This window comes from Oncorhynchus tshawytscha, unplaced genomic scaffold (assembly GCF_018296145.1).
Source record: "Oncorhynchus tshawytscha isolate Ot180627B unplaced genomic scaffold, Otsh_v2.0 Un_contig_1223_pilon_pilon, whole genome shotgun sequence".
Lineage (NCBI taxonomy): Eukaryota > Metazoa > Chordata > Actinopteri > Salmoniformes > Salmonidae > Oncorhynchus > Oncorhynchus tshawytscha.
Genome location: NW_024609622.1, coordinates 241,534 through 261,015, shown reverse-complemented (window position 1 = coordinate 261,015; position 19,482 = coordinate 241,534). Strand labels below are relative to the sequence as shown.

Genomic DNA, 19,482 nt, shown 5'->3' with positions numbered 1-19,482 from the left:
TGACAGTTTGGTATTGTCTTCCTGACTGTTGTTACTCAGTAAACCTAACTGACAGTTTGGTATTATCTTCCTGACTGTTGTTACTCAGTAAACCTAACTGACAGTTTGGTATTATCTCAATGACTGTTGTTACTCAGTAAACCTAACTGACAGTTTGGTATTGTCTTCCTGACTGTTGTTACTCAGTAAACCTAACTGACAGTTTGGTATTATCTCAATGACTGTTGTTACTCAGTAAACCTAACTGACAGTTTGGTATTGTCTTCCTGACTGTTGTTACTCAGTAAACCTAACTGACAGTTTGGTATTATCTTCCTGACTGTTGTTACTCAGTAAACCTAACTGACAGTTTGGTATTATCTTCCTGACTGTTGTTACTCAGTAAACCTAACTAACAGTTTGGTATTATCTTCATGACTGTTGTTAATCAGTAAACCTAACTGACAGTTTGGTATTATCTTAATGACTGTTGTTACTCAGTAAACCTAACTGACAGTTTGGTATTATCTTACTGACTGTTGTTACTCAGTAAACCTAACTGACAGTTTGGTATTATCTTCCTGACTGTTGTTACTCAGTAAACCTAACTGACAGTTTGGTATTATCTTCCTGACTGTTGTTACTCAGTAAACCTAACTGAACAGTTTGGTATTATCTTCCTGACTGTTGTTACTCAGTAAACCTAACTGACAGTTTGGTATTATCTTCCTGACTGTTGTTACTCAGTAAACCTAACTGACAGTTTGGTATTATCTTCCTGACTGTTGTTACTCAGTAAACCTAACTGACAGTTTGGTATTATCTTCCTGACTGTTGTTACTCAGTAAACCTAACTGACAGTTTGGTATTATCTTCCTGACTGTTGTTACTCAGTAAACCTAACTGACAGTTTGGTATTATCTTCCTGACTGTTGTTACTCAGTAAACCTAACTGACAGTTTGGTATTATCTTCCTGACTGTTGTTACTCAGTAAACCTAACTGACAGTTTGGTATTATCTTCCTGACTGTTGTTACTCAGTAAACCTAACTGACAGTTTGGTATTATCTTCCTGACTGTTGTTACTCAGTAAACCTAACTGACAGTTTGGTATTATCTTCCTGACTGTTGTTACTCAGTAAACCTAACTGACAGTTTGGTATTATCTTCCTGACTGTTGTTACTCAGTAAACCTAACTGACAGTTTGGTATTATCTTCCTGACTGTTGTTACTCAGTAAACCTAACTGACAGTTTGGTATTATCTTCCTGACTGTTGTTACTCAGTAAACCTAACTGACAGTTTGGTATTATCTTCCTGACTGTTGTTACTCAGTAAACCTAACTGACAGTTTGGTATTATCTTCCTGACTGTTGTTACTCAGTAAACCTAACTAACAGTTTGGTATTATCTTCCTGACTGTTGTTACTCAGTAAACCTAACTGACAGTTTGGTATTATCTTCCTGACTGTTGTTACTCAGTAAACCTAACTGACAGTTTGGTATTATCTTCCTGACTGTTGTTACTCAGTAAACCTAACTGACAGTTTGGTATTGTCTTCCTGACTGTTGTTACTCAGTAAACCTAACTGACAGTTTGGTATTGTCTTCCTGACTGTTGTTACTCAGTAAACCTAACTGACAGTTTGGTATTGTCTTCCTGACTGTTGTTACTCAGTAAACCTAACTGACAGTTTGGTATTGTCTTCCTGACTGTTGTTACTCAGTAAACCTAACTGACAGTTTGGTATTGTCTTCCTGACTGTTGTTACTCAGTAAACCTAACTAACAGTTTGGTATTATCTTCCTGACTGTTGTTACTCAGTAAACCTAACTGACAGTTTGGTATTATCTTCCTGACTGTTGTTACTCAGTAAACCTAACTGACAGTTTGGTATTATCTTCCTGACTGTTGTTACTCAGTAAACCTAACTGACAGTTTGGTATTATCTTCCTGACTGTTGTTACTCAGTAAACCTAACTGACAGTTTGGTATTATCTTCCTGACTGTTGTTACTCAGTAAACCTAACTGACAGTTTGGTATTATCTTCCTGACTGTTGTTACTCAGTAAACCTAACTGACAGTTTGGTATTATCTTAATGACTGTTGTTACTCAGTAAACCTAACTGACAGTTTGGTATTATCTTCCTGACTGTTGTTACTCAGTAAACCTAACTGACAGTTTGGTATTATCTTCCTGACTGTTGTTACTCAGTAAACCTAACTAACAGTTTGGTATTATCTTCATGACTGTTGTTAATCAGTAAACCTAACTGACAGTTTGGTATTATCTTAATGACTGTTGTTACTCAGTAAACCTAACTGACAGTTTGGTATTATCTTACTGTTGTTACTCAGTAAACCTAACTGACAGTTTGGTATTATCTTGTGACTGTTGTTACTCAGTAAACCTAACTGACAGTTTGGTATTATCTTAATGACTGTTGTTACTCAGTAAACCTAACTGACAGTTTGGTATTATCTTAATGACTGTTGTTACTCAGTAAACCTAACTGACAGTTTGGTATTATCTTCCTGACTGTTGTTACTCAGTAAACCTAACTGACAGTTTGGTATTATCTTCCTGACTGTTGTTACTCAGTAAACCTAACTGACAGTTTGGTATTATCTTCCTGACTGTTGTTACTCAGTAAACCTAACTGACAGTTTGGTATTATCTTACTGACTGTTGTTACTCAGTAAACCTAACTGACAGTTTGGTATTATCTTCCTGACTGTTGTTACTCAGTAAACCTAACTGACAGTTTGGTATTGTCTTCCTGACTGTTGTTACTCAGTAAACCTAACTGACAGTTTGGTATTGTCTTCCTGACTGTTGTTACTCAGTAAACCTAACTAACAGTTTGGTATTATCTTCCTGACTGTTGTTACTCAGTAAACCTAACTGACAGTTTGGTATTATCTTAATGACTGTTGTTACTCAGTAAACCTAACTAACAGTTTGGTATTATCTTCCTGACTGTTGTTACTCAGTAAACCTAACTGACAGTTTGGTATTATCTTAATGACTGTTGTTACTCAGTAAACCTAACTGACAGTTTGGTATTATCTTCCTGACTGTTGTTACTCAGTAAACCTAACTAACAGTTTGGTATTATCTTCCTGACTGTTGTTACTCAGTAAACCTAACTGACAGTTTGGTATTATCTTCCTGACTGTTGTTACTCAGTAAACCTAACTAACAGTTTGGTATTATCTTAATGACTGTTGTTACTCAGTAAACCTAACTAACAGTTTGGTACCTGTATTGAATTACGAGTGGGACATTTCACTTCCATTTATCCAGCGAGTGGTGCAACTGAGCATTGTCTCTCAGACCTACAAGTTGACTGAAGAATACCCTAACTGATTGGTTGTTGTCTTTCTCCAAAGTGAATTGACAAATCAGATTAGCACAGAGGCGGGAGATGACACCCACACCTGTGCATCACAAAGCATTCATCACTGAGGATTCTACCAATGCTCATGCACAGACAGTGGACACGTTCCAGGCTGACTACACTTCAGACACATGATCTCACAATGCCTGGATAGGTGTTTAATAGCTAGCCACATACATACGTCATCAACAGAACATCCTTGACAGTTCAAAACAAATAGATCATTAATAATTCATGGATTGGATTTATATAGTGCTTTTCTACCAACTGAGGTCCTCAAAGAGTTTTACATAGTAAGGAGAAAACTCACCTCATCCACCACCAATGTGAAGCACCACTTGGGTGATGCACAGCCACCATTTTTGTGCCAGAACGCTCATGACACAACAACTGAATATGAATTTAAATATGGTTTCTCACAACTCTGTAGAGATGTAGTGACGGTCCTAAAAGTCTGTTTGTTTGTGGGAGAGAAAATCTTTCACGTCCTTACCTGAGATGGCAAATCCGCTGAAGCCCACAGCGATGACTAAAAAGGAGATGGCCATGACCTTGGTGTGAGAGTATCCCACCACCAGCAAGAATGTGGCCTCCATTCCAAACCCTGGTGACAAAACAGGAACCACAACTAAACACACTAAAATCACCACTAACAACAAACACGAAAGATCACAATATGGAAAGGACCCTTTGACTCTAATGTTTGTCCTGCTATTAGGGGTGGGTGGGGGTGTTGATCACCATTTCGTTTTGCACTCTGTGACAAACATAGGTTGTGGGCAGAGACATATATTTAGAGAGTTGGGATAACTTTTAGAATTTTTCGACCAAAAATGTACATATTGCAACTTTATCATTAATGTCTTGTCCTAGTCGTGTTTGTTGAGTGGATCATTTTAATTTGCCCCTTCTGTCATGCCCATGCCCTGTGCCAGTGATGTGATGATGATGATCCTGTGTGGCTCAATTGGTGAGAGCAGAGCGCTAGCAATGCCAAGGTCATGGGTTCAATTCCCACAGGAATTGTGTATATACAGATACTATAATGTTTGCCCTCACTGAACTGTAAAGTCATTTTGGATTAAAGCATCTACCATTTGGCACATATTATTAGAGAACGTTCTGCATTCCTTCTGTTTATATAAGAATTATTTAACAGTCTGCATTCCTTTTTATTGGTTCGATGGTTTTGTTCTTCTCCTCTCTGACACAAATAGGTTGTGTTGGGACGTTGAGCTAACGTTGAGCTAACGTAGTTCTGGCACTGAGAGTTACCTATCTCCTGTTCTATTCTGTGAGACTGCTCTCATTAGCAGAGGGGCCAGTGATGCGTACACAGCATGCTTGTGTTAGCGCAGTCCCAGCTGTAGAATCATCAGTTTGATCCCGGCTAGCGCACCACTACCACTAGCTCACAGCAGCAGAACATGTCTGTGTGCTGCCACCGTCATACACCGTGCTCTCTCAGGCACTTTAATACTGCTTTTACACACATGATGCCCTCATGAACAAGCTGCCGCCACAGTCACACACTTTATTTTACACTCACAATCACACATCTTCGTCATCAGCTGTTTGGGCCTACTATTGTGTGTGTGTTCTCTCTCTCTCTCTCTCTCTCTCTCTCTCTCCCCTCTCTCTCTTCTCTCTCTCTCTCTCTCTCTCTCTCTCTCTCTCTTCTCTCTCTCTCTTATCTAAGAATTCTCTCTCTCCCAGTCTCTCTCTCTCTCTCTCTCTCTCTCTCTCTCTCCCCCTCTCTCTCTCTCTCTCTGCACTCTCTCTCTCTCCTCCCTTATAACTACAGGATCTTCATTTGAGCCAGTTGGCTACAGCATGAAACTAATCCAGCAGCAACAGGAAATGTGAATTATTATGTGGATTAGAATTCATGGACAGTTTTTGAAAGGTTGAATCTGAAATTACACTACAAGTTTGAAATGAAGTGTATTGCATAAAAGTTATCCTGCAACACGACCCACCCCTCTCTGACTCAGTCTCTCCCTCCCCCTGCTCAGCTAACACCAGCTAACACCTCTCAAATGGGTTTGTTTTCGAATCCAAGTTTCCCTTAAGTACAGATCTAGGATCAACTTCCCGTCCACCAATTCTAACTTGAACCATTAGTGAGGGAAATGCAAAACTGACCCCAGATCTGTGTCTATATAGGGTACAGTTCACCATGGAGTGGCCTCTCACCTCCACAGTTCATGAGCTTCCTGACGTTGGTGGTGGTCATGATGTTGTGTGTTCGAAGGTAGTCGGCCAGCTGTCCCCCGATGGGCACAATGATGGTCATCACCAGATGTGGCAAGGCCGACACCATCCCCACCTGACAGAGAGAGAGAGAATTCACAAAATGGGACAAACACCAAATTAAGACTCTGCATGCATAATTCTGCAAAAACATCCTCTGTGTACAACTTAAAACATCAAACAATGCATGCAGAACAGAATTAGGACGATACCCCCTAATTATCAAAATCCAGAAAATAGTTAAAATAGTTAAATTCCACCTAAAACGAAGCAATTCCCCAACCTTCTATAACAAAGCCATCACAAACAAAAAAGGAAAAAAACAGAGCAAACTGGAATGCTATTTGTCCCTAAACAGAGAGTACACAGTGGCAGAATACCTGACCACTGTGACTGACCCTAAACAGAGAGTACACAGTGGCAGAATACCTGACCACTGTGACTGACCCTAAACAGAGAGTACACAGTGGCAGAATACCTGACCACTGTGACTGACCCTAAACAGAGAGTACAGAGTGGCAGAATACCTGACCACTGTGACTGTCCCTAAACAGAGAGTACAGAGTGGCAGAATACCTGACCACTGTGACTGTCCCTAAACAGAGAGTACAGAGTGGCAGAATACCTGACCACTGTGACTGTCCCTAAACAGAGAGTACACAGTGGCAGAATACCTGACCACTGTGACTGTCCCTAAACAGAGAGTACAGAGTGGCAGAATACCTGACCACTGTGACTGTCCCTAAACAGAGAGTACAGAGTGGCAGAATACCTGACCACTGTGACTGTCCCTAAACAGAGAGTACACAGTGGCAGAATACCTGACCACTGTGACTGTCCCTAAACAGAGAGTACACAGTGGCAGAATACCTGACCACTGTGACTGTCCCTAAACAGAGAGTACACAGTGGCAGAATACCTGACCACTGTGACTGTCCCTAAACAGAGAGTACACAGTGGCAGAATACCTGACCACTGTGACTGGCCCTAAACAGAGAGTACACAGTGGCAGAATACCTGACCACTGTGACTGTCCCTAAACAGAGAGTACACAGTGGCAGAATACCTGACCACTGTGACTGTCCCTAAACAGAGAGTACACAGTGGCAGAATACCTGACCACTGTGACTGTCCCTAAACAGAGAGTACACAGTGGCAGAATACCTGACCACTGTGACTGTCCCTAAACAGAGAGTACACAGTGGCAGAATACCTGACCACTGTGACTGTCCCTAAACAGAGAGTACACAGTGGCAGAATACCTGACCACTGTGACTGTCCCTAAACAGAGAGTACACAGTGGCAGAATACCTGACCACTGTGACTGTCCCTAAACAGAGAGTACACAGTGGCAGAATACCTGACCACTGTGACTGTCCCTAAACAGAGAGTACACAGTGGCAGAATACCTGACCACTGTGACTGTCCCTAAACAGAGAGTACACAGTGGCAGAATACCTGACCACTGTGACTGTCCCTAAACAGAGAGTACACAGTGGCAGAATACCTGACCACTGTGACTGTCCCTAAACAGAGAGTACACAGTGGCAGAATACATGACCACTGTGACTGTCCCTAAACAGAGAGTACACAGTGGCAGAATACCTGACCACTGTGACTGTCCCTAAACAGAGAGTACACAGTGGCAGAATACCTGACCACTGTGACTGTCCCTAAACAGAGAGTACACAGTGGCAGAATACCTGACCACTGTGACTGTCCCTAAACAGAGAGTACACAGTGGCAGAATACCTGACCACTGTGACTGTCCCTAAACAGAGAGTACACAGTGGCAGAATACCTGACCACTGTGACTGTCCCTAAACAGAGAGTACACAGTGGCAGAATACCTGACCACTGTGACTGGCCCTAAACAGAGAGTACACAGTGGTAGAATACCTGACCACTGTGACTGTCCCTAAACAGAGAGTACACAGTGGCAGAATACCTGACCACTGTGACTGTCCCTAAACAGAGAGTACACAGTGGCAGAATACCTGACCACTGTGACTGACCCTAAACAGAGAGTACACAGTGGCAGAATACCTGACCACTGTGACTGTCCCTAAACAGAGAGTACACAGTGGTAGAATACCTGACCACTGTGACTGGCCCTAAACAGAGAGTACACAGTGGCAGAATACCTGACCACTGTGACTGACCCTAAACAGAGAGTACACAGTGGCAGAATACCTGACCACTGTGACTGTCCCTAAACAGAGAGTACACAGTGGCAGAATACCTGACCACTGTGACTGACCCTAAACAGAGAATACACAGTGGCAGAATACCTGACCACTGTGACTGACCCTAAACAGAGAGTACACAGTGGCAGAATACCTGACCACTGTGACTGTCCCTAAACAGAGAGTACACAGTGGCAGAATACCTGACCACTGTGACTGTCCCTAAACAGAGAGTACACAGTGGCAGAATACCTGACCACTGTGACTGTCCCTAAACAGAGAGTACACAGTGGCAGAATACCTGACCACTGTGACTGGCCCTAAACAGAGAGTACACAGTGGCAGAATACCTGACCACTGTGACTGACCCTAAACAGAGAGTACACAGTGGCAGAATACCTGACCACTGTGACTGACCCTAAACAGAGAGTACACAGTGGCAGAATACCTGACCACTGTGACTGTCCCTAAACAGAGAGTACACAGTGGCAGAATACCTGACCACTGTGACTGTCCCTAAACAGAGAGTACACAGTGGCAGAATACCTGACCACTGTGACTGACCCTAAACAGAGAGTACACAGTGGCAGAATACCTGACCACTGTGACTGTCCCTAAACAGAGAGTACACAGTGGCAGAATACCTGACCACTGTGACTGGCCCTAAACAGAGAGTACACAGTGGCAGAATACCTGACCACTGTGACTGTCCCTAAACAGAGAGTACACAGTGGCAGAATACCTGACCACTGTGACTGTCCCTAAACAGAGAGTACACAGTGGCAGAATACCTGACCACTGTGACTGACCCTAAACAGAGAGTACACAGTGGCAGAATACCTGACCACTGTGACTGACCCTAAACAGAGAGTACACAGTGGCAGAATACCTGACCACTGTGACTGGCCCTAAACAGAGAGTACACAGTGGCAGAATACCTGACCACTGTGACTGTCCCTAAACAGAGAATACACAGTGGCAGAATACCTGACCACTGTGACTGTCCCTAAACAGAGAGTACACAGTGGCAGAATACCTGACCACTGTGACTGTCCCTAAACAGAGAGTACACAGTGGCAGAATACCTGACCACTGTGACTGTCCCTAAACAGAGAGTACACAGTGGCAGAATACCTGACCACTGTGACTGTCCCTAAACAGAGAGTACACAGTGGCAGAATACCTGACCACTGTGACTGTCCCTAAACAGAGAGTACACAGTGGCAGAATACCTGACCACTGTGACTGGCCCTAAACAGAGAGTACACAGTGGCAGAATACCTGACCACTGTGACTGTCCCTAAACAGAGAGTACACAGTGGCAGAATACCTGACCACTGTGACTGTCCCTAAACAGAGAGTACACAGTGGCAGAATACCTGACCACTGTGACTGTCCCTAAACAGAGAGTACACAGTGGCAGAATACCTGACCACTGTGACTGTCCCTAAACAGAGAGTACACAGTGGCAGAATACCTGACCACTGTGACTGTCCCTAAACAGAGAGTACACAGTGGCAGAATACCTGACCACTGTGACTGTCCCTAAACAGAGAGTACACAGTGGCAGAATACCTGACCACTGTGACTGTCCCTAAACAGAGAGTACACAGTGGCAGAATACCTGACCACTGTGACTGTCCCTAAACAGAGAGTACACAGTGGCAGAATACCTGACCACTGTGACTGTCCCTAAACAGAGAGTACACAGTGGCAGAATACCTGACCACTGTGACTGTCCCTAAACAGAGAGTACACAGTGGCAGAATACCTGACCACTGTGACTGTCCCTAAACAGAGAGTACACAGTGGCAGAATACCTGACCACTGTGACTGTCCCTAAACAGAGAGTACACAGTGGCAGAATACCTGACCACTGTGACTGTCCCTAAACAGAGAGTACACAGTGGCAGAATACCTGACCACTGTGACTGTCCCTAAACAGAGAGTACACAGTGGCAGAATACCTGACCACTGTGACTGTCCCTAAACAGAGAGTACACAGTGGCAGAATACCTGACCACTGTGACTGTCCCTAAACAGAGAGTACACAGTGGCAGAATACCTGACCACTGTGACTGTCCCTAAACAGAGAGTACACAGTGGCAGAATACCTGACCACTGTGACTGGCCCTAAACAGAGAGTACACAGTGGCAGAATACCTGACCACTGTGACTGGCCCTAAACAGAGAGTACACAGTGGCAGAATACCTGACCACTGTGACTGTCCCTAAACAGAGAGTACACAGTGGCAGAATACCTGACCACTGTGACTGACCCTAAACAGAGAGTACACAGTGGCAGAATACCTGACCACTGTGACTGTCCCTAAACAGAGAGTACACAGTGGCAGAATACCTGACCACTGTGACTGACCCTAAACAGAGAGTACACAGTGGCAGAATACCTGACCACTGTGACTGTCCCTAAACAGAGAGTACACAGTGGCAGAATACCTGACCACTGTGACTGTCCCTAAACAGAGAGTACACAGTGGCAGAATACCTGACCACTGTGACTGACCCTAAACAGAGAGTACACAGTGGCAGAATACCTGACCACTGTGACTGACCCTAAACAGAGAGTACACAGTGGCAGAATACCTGACCACTGTGACTGTCCCTAAACAGAGAGTACACAGTGGCAGAATACCTGACCACTGTGACTGTCCCTAAACAGAGAGTACACAGTGGCAGAATACCTGACCACTGTGACTGACCCTAAACAGAGAGTACACAGTGGCAGAATACCTGACCACTGTGACTGTCCCTAAACAGAGAGTACACAGTGGCAGAATACCTGACCACTGTGACTGACCCTAAACAGAGAATACACAGTGGCAGAATACCTGACCACTGTGACTGACCCTAAACAGAGAGTACACAGTGGCAGAATACCTGACCACTGTGACTGACCCTAAACAGAGAGTACACAGTGGCAGAATACCTGACCACTGTGACTGACCCTAAACAGAGAGTACACAGTGGCAGAATACCTGACCACTGTGACTGGCCCTAAACAGAGAGTACACAGTGGCAGAATACCTGACCACTGTGACTGACCCTAAACAGAGAGTACACAGTGGCAGAATACCTGACCACTGTGACTGACCCTAAACAGAGAGTACACAGTGGCAGAATACCTGACCACTGTGACTGACCCTAAACAGAGAGTACACAGTGGCAGAATACCTGACCACTGTGACTGACCCTAAACAGAGAATACACAGTGGCAGAATACCTGACCACTGTGACTGACCCTAAACAGAGAGTACACAGTGGCAGAATACCTGACCACTGTGACTGACCCTAAACAGAGAATACACAGTGGCAGAATACCTGACCACTGTGACTGACCCTAAACAGAGAGTACACAGTGGCAGAATACCTGACCACTGTGACTGTCCCTAAACAGAGAGTACACAGTGGCAGAATACCTGACCACTGTGACTGACCCTAAACAGAGAGTACACAGTGGCAGAATACCTGACCACTGTGACTGACCCTAAACAGAGAGTACACAGTGGCAGAATACCTGACCACTGTGACTGACCCTAAACAGAGAGTACACAGTGGCAGAATACCTGACCACTGTGACTGACCCTAAACAGAGAGTACACAGTGGCAGAATACCTGACCACTGTGACTGACCCTAAACAGAGAGTACACAGTGGCAGAATACCTGACCACTGTGACTGACCCTAAACAGAGAGTACACAGTGGCAGAATACCTGACCACTGTGACTGACCCTAAACAGAGAGTACACAGTGGCAGAATACCTGACCACTGTGACTGTCCCTAAACAGAGAGTACACAGTGGCAGAATACCTGACCACTGTGACTGACCCTAAACAGAGAGTACACAGTGGCAGAATACCTGACCACTGTGACTGTCCCTAAACAGAGAGTACACAGTGGCAGAATACCTGACCACTGTGACTGACCCTAAACAGAGAGTACACAGTGGCAGAATACCTGACCACTGTGACTGTCCCTAAACAGAGAGTACACAGTGGCAGAATACCTGACCACTGTGACTGACCCTAAACAGAGAGTACACAGTGGCAGAATACCTGACCACTGTGACTGGCCCTAAACAGAGAGTACACAGTGGCAGAATACCTGACCACTGTGACTGGCCCTAAACAGAGAGTACACAGTGGCAGAATACCTGACCACTGTGACTGGCCCTAAACAGAGAGTACACAGTGGCAGAATACCTGACCACTGTGACTGACCCTAAACAGAGAGTACACAGTGGCAGAATACCTGACCACTGTGACTGTCCCTAAACAGAGAGTACACAGTGGCAGAATACCTGACCACTGTGACTGTCCCTAAACAGAGAGTACACAGTGGCAGAATACCTGACCACTGTGACTGTCCCTAAACAGAGAGTACACAGTGGCAGAATACCTGACCACTGTGACTGTCCCTAAACAGAGAGTACACAGTGGCAGAATACCTGACCACTGTGACTGACCCTAAACAGAGAGTACACAGTGGCAGAATACCTGACCACTGTGACTGACCCTAAACAGAGAGTACACAGTGGCAGAATACCTAACCACTGTGACTGACCCTAAACAGAGAGTACACAGTGGCAGAATACCTGACCACTGTGACTGACATACATTTTGACTATGTACTATACAGACTCAGTGGGCATAGCCTTGCTATTGAGAAAGGCTCCCGTAGGCAGACCTGGCTCTCAAGAGAAAACAGGCTATGTGCACACTGCCCACAAAATGAGGTAGAAACTGAGCTGCACTTCCTAACCTCCTACCAAATGTATGACCATATTAGAGAGACATATTTCCCTCAGATCACAATGACCCACAAAGAATTCCAAAACAAACTCAATTTTTCTAAACTCCCATATCTACAGAGTGAAATACCACCGTGTGTCATAGCAGCAAGATTTGTGACATTTTGCCACAAGAAAAGGTCAACCAGTGAAGAACAAACACCACAACCCATATTTATTTATGTTCATATTTATGTTTATTTATGTTTATTTATTTTTCACATCAATATAACACTTTATATAGCCAGAATATGACATTTGAAATGTGTCTATTCCTTTGAAACGTGTCAGTGTAATGTTTAATGTTAATTTTTGATTGTTTATTTCACTTTCGTTTATGATCTATTTCACTTGCTTTGTAAATGTAAACATATGTTTCCCATGCCCATGGCCATGCCTGTTTTCTTACCAAAAACAAAAAATGTGAAACTATGGTGGGCCAAATTTAACCCGTAGACCACCAGTTGTTTTTCTCTGGGCTAGGGGTTAGAGGCCAGGGGATAGGGGCTAGGTTAGGGGATAGGGGCTAGGCTAGGGGCTAGGCTAGGGGCTAGGGATAGGCTAGGGGATAGGCTAGGGGATAGGGGATAGGGGCTAGGCTAGGGGATAGAGGGGATAGGGGCTAGGCTAGGGGCTAGGCTAGGGGATAGGCTAGGGGCTAGGGGATAGGGGCTAGGCTAGGGGATAGGGGCTAGGCTAGGGGATAGGGGCTAGGCTAGGGGATAGGGGATAGGGTAGGGGATAGAGGCTAGGGGATAGAGGCTAGGGGATAGGGGCTAGGCTAGGGGATAGGGGCTATGGGATAGAGGCTAGGGGATAGGCGCTATGGGATAGAGGCTAGGGGTAGGGGATAGGGGCCAGGGGATAGGGGCTAGGCTAGGGGGATAGAGGCTAGGGGATAGGGGCTATGGGATAGAGGCTAGGGGGATAGAGGCTAGGGGATAGGGGCTATGGGATAGAGGCTAGGGGGATAGAGGCTAGGGGTAGGGGATAGGGGCCAGGGGATAGGGGCTAGGCTAGGGGATAGGGGCTAGGCTAGGGATAGGGGCTAGGCTAGGGATAGGGGCTAGGCTAGGGGATAGAGGCTAGGGGGATAGAGGCTAGGGGTAGGGGATAGAGGCTAGGGGATAGAGGCTAGGGGATAGGGGCTATGGGATAGAGGCTAGGGGGATAGAGGCTAGGGGTAGGGGATAGGGGCCAGGGATAGGGGCTAGGCTAGGGGATAGAGGCTAGGGGATAGGGGCTATGGGATAGAGGCTAGGGGATAGGCGCTATGGGATAGAGGCTAGGGGTAGGGGATAGGGGCCAGGGGATAGGGGCTAGGCTAGGGGGATAGAGGCTAGGGATAGAGGCTAGGGGATAGGGGCTAGGCTAGGGGATAGGGGCTATGGGATAGAGGCTAGGGGATAGGCGCTATGGGATAGAGGCTAGGGTAGGGGATAGGGGCCAGGGGATAGGGGCTAGGCTAGGGGATAGGGGATAGAGGCTAGGGGATAGGGGCTAGGCTAGGGGGATAGAGGCTAGGGGATAGGGGATAGGTAATAGGGGATAGGGGTTAATTCAAAATTAAAACTCTGTCTCACCTTGCTGATCTCAAAGCCAAACACTTCCTCGAAGTAGGCCGGCTGGCTGATGAGAAGCAGGTAGAAAGTCCAGCTCCTGCAGAAGTTGGCTACGATAATGGCGTACACCGGCATGGACGTGAAGAATGCTCTCCACGGGGTTTTGAATTTCTGCAACAAGGAGGAATGAGAGATGGTTGTGCTCACGTGAAACGTGAAATTATAGAGGGATGTGGTGTGTGTGTGTGTGTGTGTGTGTGTGTGTGTGTGTGTGTGTGTGTGTGTGTGTGTGTGTGTGTGCGTGTGTGCACAAGTCACAAGCAAAAAGAAAAGTGGTGGAGTGTGTGTGTGAGAGACAGTGCAGTTTATGTGAAATAAAATGTTTCATGCGTCTTTGTGATTACCTGTAGAGGATTGGCAAAACCTGCTGACTCTCCGATGGCTTCCTCAATGTACTTCCTCCCTTCAGGGGTGATAGTGGGGTGGGCTGCCGGGCTTTCATACGACACCAGGATCCAGAAGAGATACCATGCTATCCCAAAACTGCCTGGGAGAGGGAGGGAGAGGGAGAGAGAGGAGGAGAGAGGGAAAGGGGGAGAGAGAGGATGACAGAGGTAGAGAGATAAAGAGGAGAGGGAGAGGAGAGAGAAGGAAAGAGGAAGAGATGTAAAGAGGAGAAGGAGGAGAGAGGTAGATGTAAAGAGGAGAAGGAGGAGAGAGGTAGAGAGGTAAAGTGGGGAGAGAGAGGAGGAGAGAGGTAGAGAGGTAAAGTGGGGAGAGAGAGGAGGAGAGAGGTAGAGAGGTAAAGGGGAGAGAGAGGAGGAGAGAGGTAGAGAGGTAAAGAGGAGGAGAAGGAGGAGAGAGGTAGAGAGGTAAAGTGGGGAGAGAGAGGAGGAGAGAGGTAGAGAGGTAAAGGGGAGAGAGAGGAGGAGAGAGAGGTAGAGAGGTAAAGGGGAGAGAGAGAGGAGGAGAGAGGTAGGTAGAGAGGTAAAGAGGAGAGAGAGGAGGAGAGAGGTAGAGAGGTAAAGGGGGAGGAGGAGAGGAGGAGAAAGGTAGAGAGGTAAAGAGGAGAGAGAAAGGAGGAGAGAGGTAGAGAGGTAGAGAGGTAAAGAGGAGAGAGAAAGGAGGAGAGAGGTAGAGAGGTAAAGAGGAGAGAGAAAGGAGGAGAGAGGTAGAGAGGTAAAGAGGAGAGAGAGGAGGAGAAAGGTAGAGAGGTAAAGAGGAGAGATAGGAGGAGAGAGGTAGAGTGGTAAAGAGGAGAGAGAGAGGAGGAGAGAGGTAGAGAGGTAAAGAGGAGAGAGAGGAGGAGAAAGGTAGAGAGGTAAAGAGGAGAGAGAAGAGGGGAGAGGTAGAGGTAAAGGGGGAGAGGAGGAGAGAGGTAGAGAGGTAAGAGGGAGAGAGAGGAGGAGAGCAGTAGAGAGGTAAAGAGGGGAGAGAGAGGAGACGAGAGGTAGAGAGGTAAAGGGGGAGAGAGAGGAGGAGAGGGGTAGAGTTAAAGAGGTGCGAGAGAGGAGAGAGGTCAAATGGAGAGAGAGAGCAGAGAGAGAGGAGGAGAGTGGAAGAGAGGTAAAGAGGGGAGAGAAGGGTAGGAAATGAGAAGGGTGGAGTAGGGAGAAAGGTAGGGTAGGGAGAATGGTCTCTACAGTACACTACAGTGATGACACGTTTGTAATAACATAAATTGTGTCAGTTTGGATGTCATTGTCACAGAAAAAATACCCAGCAAGCCCCATATCTCTACTGCTCTCCTCCTATGAACTGGTGCTATACTGCTAGCTCCCCAAAGGAAGCTAGCACTGGCTAACTGAGTAGTCAGCATACCACTTTCAATAGTCTGGGCTACCAACACTGGGTCATGGGGCCACCCACTGTATTTTTTGGTGTATTTTACCTTAATTTAACTAGGCAAGTCAGTTAAGAATGTCCTAGGAACAGTGGGTTAACTGCCTGTTCAGGGGCAGAACGACAGATTTGTACCTTGTCAGCTCTGGGATTTGAACTTGCAACCTTCCGGTTACTAGTCCAACGCTCTAACCACTAGGCTAAGCTTGCTGGGGTTTATCTTAGGGGACCTGTATGGTGATGAGACAGTTAAACTCGGTACTGCCCGGCTGGTTTTACTCACCATAGACGTAGAAGACTGAAGGCCACCCTACATACTGAACCAACACCCCAGCAAGAGGCATGGCCACCACAGCTCCCGCATAGGAACCTGTGACACAAAGAAAGAGCAAGACACAGAAATATGGTACATTGATGTTTCTAATGTTGTTGTGTAATGCCTCCGTCAGGCCAGATCTGAACACCTCAGCACCCACAATCAAAGTCAGTAGCAATAGCTAGCTAGCTAGCTCACGCAATATTTGGTTCTGGGTTTCGAGATTAGCTAGCAAGCTAATGAACTAACCTAGCCAACTAACTAACTAACGAACTAACCTAGCCAACTAACTGTGGAGGGAAACAATTAACTTACAGTAAGAACAGTTAATTAGCTCTTTGCTAGAAAAGATTACCCTGTCTCCTAAACTGATAAGGAGGCTTCACTAATGTTTACACATTGACAAGTCCTGTTCATTGTCAATGCCTATGAAAAGTAACAACACAGGAGGTTGGTGGCACCTTAATTGGGGAGGATGGGCTCGTGGTATTGGCTGGAGTGGAATCAGTGGAATGGTATCAAATACATCAAACATATGGTTTCCATGGTTTCCATGTATTTGATGCCATTCCATTTGCTCCGTTCCAGCCATTTTTATGAGCCGTCCTCCCCTCAATAGCCTCCACTGATTCACAGCATTATACTTATAACCCGTTACATACTGTATGTGGACAGGGACAAACAGAAATGTTTCTAAGAGAAGACATTTAAAAAGCATAATCATGGTAGCAGTTGAAAGGGAAGACATTTAAAAAGCATAACCATGGTAGCAGTGGAAAGAGAAGACATTTAAAAAGCATAACCATGGTAGCAGTTGAAAGGGAAGACATTTAAAAAGCATAACCATGGTAGCAGTGGAAAGAGAAGACATTTAAAAAGCATAACCATGGTAGCAGTTGAAAGAGAAGACATTTAAAAAGCATAACCATGGTAGCAGTGGAAAGAGAAGACATTTAAAAAGCATAACCATGGTAGCAGTTGAAAGAGAAGACATTTAAAAAGCATAACCATGGTAGCAGTTGAAAGAGAAGACATTTAAAAAGCATAACCATGGTAGCAGTTGAAAGAGAAGACATTTAAAAAGCATAACCATGGTAGCAGTTGAAAGAGAAGACATTTAAAATAACCATGCATAACCATGGTAGCAGTGGAAAGAGAAGACATTTAAAAAGCATAACCATGGTAGCAGTTGAAAGAGAAGACATTTAAAAAGCATAACCATGGTAGCAGTGGAAAGAGAAGACATTTAAAAAGCATAACCATGGTAGCAGTTGAAAGAGAAGACATTTAAAAAGCATAACAAATGGTAGCAGTGGAAAGAGAAGACATTTAAAAAGCATAACCATGGTAGCAGTGGAAAGAGAAGACATTTAAAAAGCATAACCATGGTAGCAGTTGAAAGAGAAGACATTTAAAAAGCATAACAAATGGTAGCAGTGGAAAGAGAAGACATTTAAAAAGCATAACCATGGTAGCAGTGGAAAGAGAAGACATTTAAAAAGCATAACCATGGTAGCAGTGGAAAGATAACCATGGTAGCAGTGGAAAGACATTTAAAAAGCATAACCATGGTAGCAGTTGAAAGAGAAGACATTTAAAAAGCATAACAAATGGTAGCAGTGGAAAGAGAAGACATTTAAAAAGCATAACCATGGTAGCAGAACAAAGGTGAGGATACAATCCAAGCAAATACCTTACTGTTGATATTTACATTTACTGGAGTTTTCACAGCATTTGTCAATAATAGAATCTGGAAATATGCTGGATACATTCAGTGACATAATAAGAATATTCATGCAACATTTGGGCTAGGTAAAACATTTTATTTGGAACAAAGCCCTGCATTTGCATACAGTATGTGAACTGATTGCCCCCCATCTATCTTCAGAGCTTGTGCTGCTAGGTGACCTAAACTGGGACATGCTTAACACCCCAGCCCTCCTACAATCTAAGCTTGATGCCCTCAATCTCACACAAATTATCAATGAACCTACCAGGTACAACCCCAAAGCCGTAAACACGGGCACGCTCATAGATATCATCCTAATCAACTTGCCCTCTAAATACACCTCTGCTGTTTTCAACCAAGATCTCAGCGATCACTGCCTCATTGCCTGTATCCGTAATGTCGGTTGTCAAACGCTCCCTGAAACACTTCAGCGAGCAGGCCTTTCTAATCGACCTGGCCTGGGTATCCTGGGGGGATATTGACCTCATCCCGTCAGTAGAGGATACCTGGTTATTTAAAAAAAATGCCTTCCTCACCATCTTAAATAAGCATGCTCTATTCAAGAAATTTAGAACCAGGAACAGATATAGCCCTTGGTTCTCTCCAGACCTGACTGCCCTTAACCAACACAATAACACCCTGTGGCGTTCTGCATTAGCATCAAACAGCCCCGTGATATGCAACTTTTCAGTGAAGTTAGAAACCAATATACACAGGCAGTTAGAAAAGCCAAGGCTAGCTTTTTCAAGCAGAAATTTGCTTCCTGCAACACAAACTCAAAAAAGTTCTGGGACACTGTAAAGTCCATGGAGAATAAGAACACCTCCTCCCAGCTGCCCACTGCACTGAGGATAGGAAACTGTCACCACCGATAAATCCACTATAATTGAGAATTTCAATAAGCATTTTTCTATGGCTGGCCATGCTTTCCACCTGGCTACCCCTACCCCGGTCAACAGCAATGCACCCTCCACAGCAACCTGCCCAAGCCTTACCCATTTCTCCTTCTCCCAAATCAAGTCAGCTGATGTTCTGAAAGAGCTGCAAAATCTGGATCCCTACAAATCAGCCGGGCTAGACAATCTGGACCATTTCTTTCTAAAAAATGATCTGCCGAAATTGTTGCAACCCCTATTACTAGCCTGTTCAATCTCTCTTTCGTGTCGTCTGAGATTCCCAAAGATTGGAAAGCAGCTGCGGTCATCCCCCTCTTCAAAGGGGGGACACACTCTTGACCCAAACTGCTACAGACCTATATCTATCCTACCCTGCCTTTTTAAGGTCTTCGAAAGCCAAGTCAACAAACAGATCACCGACCATTTCGAATCCCACTGCACCTTCTCCGCTATGCAATCTGGTTTCACAGCTGGTCATGGGTGCACCTCAGCCACGCTCAAGATCCTA

General features: G+C 45.1%; 1 protein-coding gene across 1 annotated transcript in view; it reads right to left on the bottom strand.

Annotated features, from left to right (window-relative positions):
- Window positions 1-3,813: 3,813 nt before the first annotated feature.
- The window catches only part of LOC121838821 (vesicular glutamate transporter 1-like), a 56,107-nt gene continuing 40,438 nt past the window's right edge, over window positions 3,814-19,482 (bottom strand). The window contains exons 6-10 of the mRNA XM_042316401.1: window positions 16,317-16,403; window positions 14,596-14,738; window positions 14,213-14,362; window positions 5,579-5,711; window positions 3,814-3,986 (exon numbers count right to left, since the gene is read on the bottom strand). Coding sequence (XP_042172335.1) covers window positions 3,829-3,986; window positions 5,579-5,711; window positions 14,213-14,362; window positions 14,596-14,738; window positions 16,317-16,403 — 671 coding nt within the window. The 3' untranslated portion in view covers window positions 3,814-3,828. The remainder of the gene's footprint in view (window positions 3,987-5,578; window positions 5,712-14,212; window positions 14,363-14,595; window positions 14,739-16,316; window positions 16,404-19,482) is intronic.